This window comes from Crinia signifera, chromosome 1 (genome assembly GCF_055691185.1).
Source record: "Crinia signifera chromosome 1, ASM5569118v1, whole genome shotgun sequence".
Taxonomy (NCBI): Eukaryota; Metazoa; Chordata; class Amphibia; order Anura; family Myobatrachidae; genus Crinia; species Crinia signifera.
The window spans coordinates 258,841,657-258,849,958 of record NC_139217.1 but is presented as its reverse complement, the minus strand read 5'-3'; the positions used below and the strand labels follow the sequence as shown (position 1 = coordinate 258,849,958).

The 8,302-nt window shown below is 43.8% G+C and overlaps 1 protein-coding gene across 1 annotated transcript in view; it reads right to left on the bottom strand.

Annotated features, from left to right (window-relative positions):
• Positions 1-832: 832 nt before the first annotated feature.
• Positions 833-8,302, bottom strand: part of SPMAP2 (sperm microtubule associated protein 2) — a 33,168-nt gene continuing 25,698 nt past the window's right edge. The window contains exon 7 of the mRNA XM_083158292.1: positions 833-1,239. Coding sequence (XP_083014418.1) covers positions 992-1,239 — 248 coding nt within the window. The 3' untranslated portion in view covers positions 833-991. The remainder of the gene's footprint in view (positions 1,240-8,302) is intronic.

Sequence of the window (8,302 nt, the reverse complement as noted above, 5' to 3'; positions counted from 1 at the left end):
TGGTTAGGGTTAAAGGTATAGACAGTGGGTGGCAGGGAGAGAGAAAAGGTATATACAGTGGGTGGCAGGGAGAGAAAGTGAGTGACAGGGTGAGGCAGTGGCTGACAGGAAGAGGCAGTAGGTGACTGAAATTAAAGAGGGTTAGGACAAAAGAAAGATGGAGAAGGTGATGAGGAGATGCAGAATGTGATGGGAATAGGTTGACAGGAAGAGCCAGTTGGTGACAGAGAGAGGTTAAAAGGTATAAACAGTGAGTAACAAGAAGAGGAAGTGGGTGTCAGGGAGAGGATGAAAGATGAAGACAATGGGTAACAGGAAGAAGGAGTTGGTGACAGGGAGTGGGTGATAAGTACAGTTATTGCATATATTACAATTAACTTACCTTGGCCCAGGACTGCAAAGCATGGAGGGCTGCAAGTAGAAAGAGTGGCATCTTCTTTCCTTTTTTAAAGGCACAGACCACAGACAGCAGTGTTCAGAATCGGCAGTGCATTACTGTAATTTACTGGGGGAGTCAGACTGGCTATGGGTGCTGCTGCAGCAACGTTTGAGTCAGCGTGACTCATAAAAATGTATAATCTTCACCGCTGCTAGTTCTGCCTCTGCTTTCAGTAGATACCAAAAAGTAGTAGGCCTCTCATAGACCTAACTGTTATGTGGGAGGAACAGAGGACACTTAATTTGTAACTTTTTATGCCCAGCACACTCGTAAACAAACTAAAAGCAAAAACTGGTCTTGTATTGAAAAGCAAATATCATAACCTGGAATATAGATAAGGATTCTACTGTAATGGATGATACTTATCCTTGAACTAATATTCTGTCAGCCGTATCCTCCGTGTAGTGCTCAGTGTTTGAGAAGCATTAGAATAACAAAGTACTTTAATTTGTCACTGACAAAAACAAAGCCAAAATCATAGATTTTTTTAAAATATATGTAATTTTAAATACAGTTGATTCCTCTATACAGATGTAGCTGTAAGAATAATATTCAAGACTTTCTTATGATATGCCTGCGAGCAGGAGGCATGCAGAGCTCAACAACTCTAGGGGATGCATAGGCACTCTTAGCAGCAGGGGAGATCCTGTATGGGTCATACCCTTCAAATATTGCTTTGCGAGTTTTAGGTTTTGCAAGCTGGAAGATTCTGTCTGATGCTTGGATGTGGAGAGCAGATGCAGGTACATTCCTCAGGACTGGGAGGTCATGCTGGTACTTAGGATGCTCCGTCTTGGGCACTGAAAATATATTATTTAGCTTGATACAGTTACCTCTCATAATTTTCTAGTATTAATATGTAAAAATACCCCATTACATTGCATTAATATTTTCTGAATCTAATTCCTTTTCATTTTTGTTAGAGAATAACTTAAGAATAATCAGAGATTTTGTTATAGTGTGGAAATGATCCCGAAATTGGACAGAGACTGATGTTGATATATCAAGCATTGAAAAGAGTGGAGATGTGGACCAGTGAATAAGTTGCCCATAGCAACCAATCAGATTTAAGGAAGCATTTATAAAGTTTATTATAGAAAACGATATGTGGATGCTGATTGGTTGCTATGGGCAACTCCTCCATTCTTTCACTGCTTGATAGACACTCTGAGCAACTATTAGTGTCTCCATTTATATCTATCCTGATTTAGATACTCTGATTATCTCTAGTATTTATGTATATTTGTGAGCAGTATTTAGTGCACAATGTTTATATGAATTATTAAATATAAATGTTTATGCCATTCTCTCTGTTGACAAACTTAAAAAACATGGTACTTTGTGGGTTAGTCAGTCCTTCTTTCTTGTTTGTCAGACCATCTTTCTTTTGTCCTCTACCTCTCTACTTTCCATCACCTACTGCCTCTCCCTTTCACCCACTTTCTCTCCCTGCACCCACTGTCTATACCTTTAACCCTAATTATTTCACCCTCTGCCTATACCTTCCACACAAACACTGCATATCCCTGTCATCATCAGTCTATATCTTTCAGGCACTCACTGTCACCCACTGTTTATCCATTTCACAAACTACCTATCCCTTTCACGTTCTTGTTATCACACACTCCTTCTACCAATCACCCACTGTCTTGATCTGAAAAATGCCATCACATGCTAAGAATGAAGATGTTCAAAATTAGATTTTTATAAACTGTATATAGTAAACCTTTAGTGGAACATTTAGGGCGGTATTCAATGAGCTGAATCGTTGGTCACAGCGATTCAGTTTTTTCATTCGCCAGCCAATCGCCGTTTTTTTGCTGCCAATCGCCATGCATGGGGATTCGTGGGGAGTCGCCGAGTCACCCTATTCAACGTGGCTGAGAATCGCCGGCCCTAACGGCGATTCTCAGCCAACCCTGCGTTTCCCTAAACAGCTTCATTAATGTCGTCAGTGTTTAAAAAATTGCAGTGAAATGCAAGAAAAATGCAAATTACCCTGAATAAACGCTTCCAATACAGCAGACGGCAAAATCTGGGTAATCTGCACAAAGGCCAAACGAAGGAGTGAGGTGGGGAGGAGAATCATGGGTAAGTGAGGTGCACCATGGGTAAGAACAGTGCTTTGTGGGAGAAAAAAAAAATACCTCAAAAAATTAAATATATATTTGTATAGCACTTCTACGACCATCACATCACACAAGGGCAGCAAATAATAATACATTACACTTGCACAGTTAAATAGAACACTTAAAACCAATTATTTGACATGTTCCTATAAAAGTTCACCAGAAAAAGATGACGAGGGACACTCGGTGAGGAACGGCGATATGTAACAAGAAAAAGGAATCGCCAACTTCTCATTGAATACACTTTTGGCGATTCCCCTCGACTACCGTCGATTCCCCATGCAAAATCCTATAGACTAAAAACGGCGATTTGTAGAGAATAACATTTGGCGATTGGTGCTTCATTCACCGGTCCTTATCGGCGATTATAGGTCATTGAATAGGGTGATTCGCATTAGGAGCTCCAAAAATCACCGTCAGACACGAAAAAAACACAGAATCGCCATAAAACTTGGCGATTCTGGTTAATTGAATACCGCCCTTAGAGGTAGACATACATGGGTTTATGCTATACACATTTATATACATCCCTGCATAATGTGATAATCCATATATACACTGTGTCAAACTTTATATTGATTCAATTCCACAAATGGACAAAAGACTTCTTCACAGATGTTGACATATGCTGCCTGCATAGCTTCCCACAGCTCTCTTATATTTGTTGTGCAAACATGGTGGCCACACCATTTATCTGAACTTTCTACAATGACCATCAAAACAATTTTGGACAACTTGGGACCAATGACATGGTGCATTATCTAGCTGGAGTATTCCATAGTTTGGGGGGTGAATAAAGTCCATGAAGGGTTTTAAATTGTCACCATGTACTGCAACATAGTGGGTATTGGTCAATGATGTGTTCAGGCAGACCCAACCCATGCCATGTGATAGCACCCCACACCATTATGAAACCACCACAAGCCTGCATGGTGCCTTGTTGACAATTGGGTCCATGGCCTCATGGGGTCTGTCCACACCTGAACTCTACCATCAGCTGGAAACAGCTTAAAACATGACTCATGGGCCAAGCCACATGTTGTCCAGAGTGCAAATAGGGATGTCATTAGCAAGATAAGGGGATGTGTCCAATGTCATAGTGTTAACAGGGGCAGTCTCGTGTTTTTTTTTCGCCCATATCCCATAGAAGCTAAAATAAAATAACTAACCCAAATTTAAATATCTCTGCATGTGTTACATCTAGCCCCCCCCCCCCCTGAAGTGCACATGGTTTTGTCCATCTAAGAAGGATTTTATCAGAAAGCTTGAACCAGAATAAGGGCCAGTGTCTCTTGTCTCTTAAGATGGATAGTTCTTACCAGGCACTAGTCAAGATCATTAAGCACCTGTGGTCGGTCACTGCACTGTCCTTTGTGGGTGGTAATGGCTACCTTGAGGTATATCCAGTACACACGTGACACTATAGATCATGGAATGTTGAATGTCTGCACAACTTTGTAATTGGAATGCTCTTTCTCTTTCATCCATCCTGGCTACACAGCTCAACCATAGGATGTAGGAGGGTCCGCAGGAGCAAGGCACCCATGCTGACTTCTTTGAGAGGCAGGCTCCTCCCTTCTGCATCCTAGAATTCCTCAGTTCGTTTTAGGTGCTCACCAGAGTGGGTGCTGTGCTGACTGGCTGCGTGCTGCAGCCGTTTTGTGTTAGAGTAGCTAGGTGTTTTTTATTTGATTCATTTTCACTAGTTAGTGCAGGCACAGTGTGTAACTTACACAGGAAGTTTATGCACACTGAGAGCGCAGCAGAGGCTGACAGAAGCGCGTCCTGTCAGCTCTCTGTGTGCAGAGGGATGCTGTCTGCCGTATCTGCACAGCGCTTCAACCTCCTTGTAGAGAGGTTTCCTGGGCCCCGGGGTGAGCCCTGAACTGGCTCCCTGCTTTTAAGCTGTCCTTTTGGTTCCTCCTTTCAAGGGGGTGCAGCTATGATCTAACAGAGGACAGGCAGGAAGGGGAAAGTTTCCAGCCAGTAAGGAGAGGGAACCCAGATCCCTTTTCGGGGCCTTTGCTAAGAAGCACCCATCCAAGAGTGAGGATAAGTCCTCTGCATGATGGGGCAGAGACTCCCCATTCTGGGTTCAGAGTGGGGGGTCGCCTCCTGCAGTTTTGGGACATGTGGAACATCTCCACCACGGACCCTTGGGTATTGTACATCATTTCTCAGGGTTACAGAATAAATCTCAGCCGGCCTTCCCCAAAGAGATTTCTACCAACACCCCTACAACGGGAAGCTTGTTTGCGGAAAGCCCTCTTGGGGGCGGCAACACCCCTTCTCGAGAAGGGAGTGATGGTCCCGGTACCTCAGGAAGAAAGAAAGAAAGAGAGGATTTTATTCCCTTCTTTTCTTGGTCCCCAAACTAGACGGGTCCTTCAGACCCATTCTAAATTTGAAATCTTTAAACCTACACCTGTGGGTGGACCATTTTCGCATTGAATTTCTTCGATCAGTGTTTTTAAGCATAGAGTCGGGAGAATTTCTAGCATCGGTAGACATCCAAGATGCTTATCTTTATGTGTCTATCTGCAAGGAACATTAGTCTTTACTAAGTTTCGTGGCAGAAGAGAATCATTTACAGTTCCAGGCTCTTCCTTTTGGCCTGGCCACAGCGCGAGAGTCTTCCCAAAAGGAATGGCTGTCATGGCAGCGGCTCTCAGGCTAAAGGGGATAGTGATTATCCCATACTTGGATGACCTCCTGTTTAAAGCGGAGTCGGCGGAGAAGTTGCAGGAACATCTGGCCATTGCGACACAGTTTTTCCGAGACCATGTGTGGTTATTAAATCTCCTGAAGTCTCATTTTACACCCATAGAGAGACTTCAGTTTCTGGAGGGTGATCTTGGACACACACCTACATCATGTGTTTCTTCCGGAGTCCAAAGCCGTGGACATGTGACGGGCTCACTGACTCGGTGGGTGAGATGTAATGCACTCACCGGGGTCGCTGGTGTAGTGTCGTCCTTGGTTTCCAGATGAAGGGTGGGCTCAACAACTTCTTCTTCTTTAGCAGGAGCCTGTGGCAGAGGGATGAACACCCCAAGCAACACACCCACACAGTAACTAGCACACAAAGTGACAGTGACAACAATATTTATTAACTAAGGAATTAACTGGTCACCGCTGCAAACATTACTACCAATTTCAAATATTCTGTATCAAAGCAAAACTCAGGTTAAATCACATCTTGTAATAACTAGCAGGTATAACGTCTCACTAGAATATGTAATAATATCAGATACTCGCAATAGTCACATATCATAAAATAATGTCAAAGATAATCATCAATCACAGCACAAATAAAAGAATAAACTTCTCAGTCTATCAATCCCTTGAGTAAACTGCTCACAAGGTGGAGATATATTGTGAAGTATGATTGAACCTATAATATATTGTTCCATGTGTGGATGTCCTGCAGAGGTCGCTGTAAAGTATGGTTGTACGGCGCCCAGTATTTATAATCCAACAGGTATATTAGAACAGGTACTTGTAGTGGTGGTGCTTTGGAGCAGTTATTTGTGATGTACAGCATAGGCTTCCAATGGAGGGTGCTGCATATAAACAAAGCCTACTAGAACAGTATCTGTCTCTCTCTCCGGGCTGCTAGCAGTAAGGTGTCCTTTTCCTGCAGCCTTCTGTGCTCACATGCCTTTATAGTGGGAGGTGAATAAGTGTCTCTTTCAGGCCTCACTGTAAGGAATTAAACATGGTTCATTTGCAGCTGCGTGGCCTGGGCTGAGCTATCTGTGGCTGCTGCACGTACAGGGACAAGAAGGGGCCAGTGCTGCCTGATATGCACTGCCTGGGCACCAGGGGTACTGTGGGGTGCCTTCAGGTGGATACAGGGGCAGTCTCTCAGGGCATATTCTGAAGGGGTTCATGGACAAGGGCTGTGTGTTATCAGGGTACCTGTACTAAATTCTGCAGTTGCTTCCTCCTGCCAATCACTTCTCTCACTTGTGGCTCCTTCTCCCACAGGCACACACTCTGTATGCAGCTGCTGTCTCTGTCCACCACAGCATGCCAAGCTGTGTCCTCTCCACATGTGGTCCTGTCCTCACTTGTCACACTGCTTTTCACTCTGCTGCAGCCATGCCATGCTGCTCCTCTCCTCACTCTCACACTGCTGCTGGGATCACCTCTGACCTCCCAGCTTCCTGTCTGCAGGGGAGCTGGGACACTAGATGTGTCTGTTAACCCCTCACAGCCCTGCTGACAGGGGAGAGGACCTGTTCTGGCAGTATTGGCTGCAATGTTAACAACCTGGGGGTACAGGAATAAAAGGGGTACCCCCTGGGGTGCCACATACATTCACCAGTTAGTCCTGTTGATTCTTCAGTCTCCAAATCCAACAGTATGGCAGGGAGTGAAGTCAAGATGGTGGCAACCTTCGAGACACTGCAGTTTGCGAGGTTTCACTCCAGAATCTTTCAGTGGAACATTCTGTCCTGTTTGTCAGGAAATTCAAAAACCATGAAACAGGAACGGCTGTTGCTGTCTCAGGAGACAAGGGACTCCTTGATCTGGTGGACGGATCTGGAGTCTCTGCAAATGGGGCTTTCCGTTTGCTTGGTGAATTGGCTGGTTTTCATGACCGCTGCCAGTCTCAGGGGCATCTATCGTGTTTGGAAGATCTATATCAGGTGGTGTGAATGACAAAAGGTACACACCTCTAGGTTCAAGGTCAGTAGACTCTTGGAATTTCTCCAGGATGGGTTTTCAGCAGGGCTCAGCCTGCAGTCTTTAAAGGTACAACGCTGGAGGATAGAAACCGGGGCTTTTCACTGTCAACCCAAAATTGCTGTTAAATCCACTAATGGAGCTGAATTAATGTATACCAATATATGAAGAGAATTTTTTTTAAAACATAACTAGTCTAGAGGGAATCTCTCTTGCATTTATGGTTCAGGCAGCGTGAAAGGGAGATGCCAATTCCCAGTGTAGAAACAAAGTAAAGAAAGTATATGGATACATGCGGTAGAAACAATGTAAAAATAAAAAGTTTAGGAATTTATTAAACAAATATATTTCACTGGCCAGTGATACTAAACAGTATTAAAAACATATATAATATTAATAACTGATTGGTTCTCTTGTAAAAACAGCCTTTAGCTTGTTAATATACACTCTCCTAGGATGGTCTAGATCAGTAGTTTCCAACCTTTTTTATCTCCTGTACCCCTTAAATAGACTTTTAATTTATGAGTACCCCCTCATCTCAATTTGAAATATCCACAGTACTTATAAGTGTACTGGAAGTTAGCAGTATGCGTGTACTAATGCGTGTCCTTATATTTAGGAGTAGTGGAGGAGTAGTATGCAGTAAGGAATCCTCTGTGTCTGGCCGCTGCCTGTGTACTGTCATTGGGGTTCCCACTAATGCCTGTAGGATTAATGCCACTGCTTTCTTGACACCTGACACGGGGCAGATGATTGCTGATGTCTGAGGGCAGCGTAGGTAGCTCCTAGTGGATTGCTGGTCAGCCAAAAGCACATGGAGACACTAATGACGCTGCAGACAGAACCAAAAAGGGACACAACGTGGTTTGTCTCCATGGCAATGGGAGTCTTCTGCCGCCATCAAAAGATTTTTCCTTCTTCCAACATTACCAATGTTATTTTCAAGTACCCCCAACTGGTCTGCAGAGTACCCCAGGTTGGGAACCACTGGTCTAGATCCAAGTGTAATTTCATGAGTATTGTCAATCATGCATCAACATTT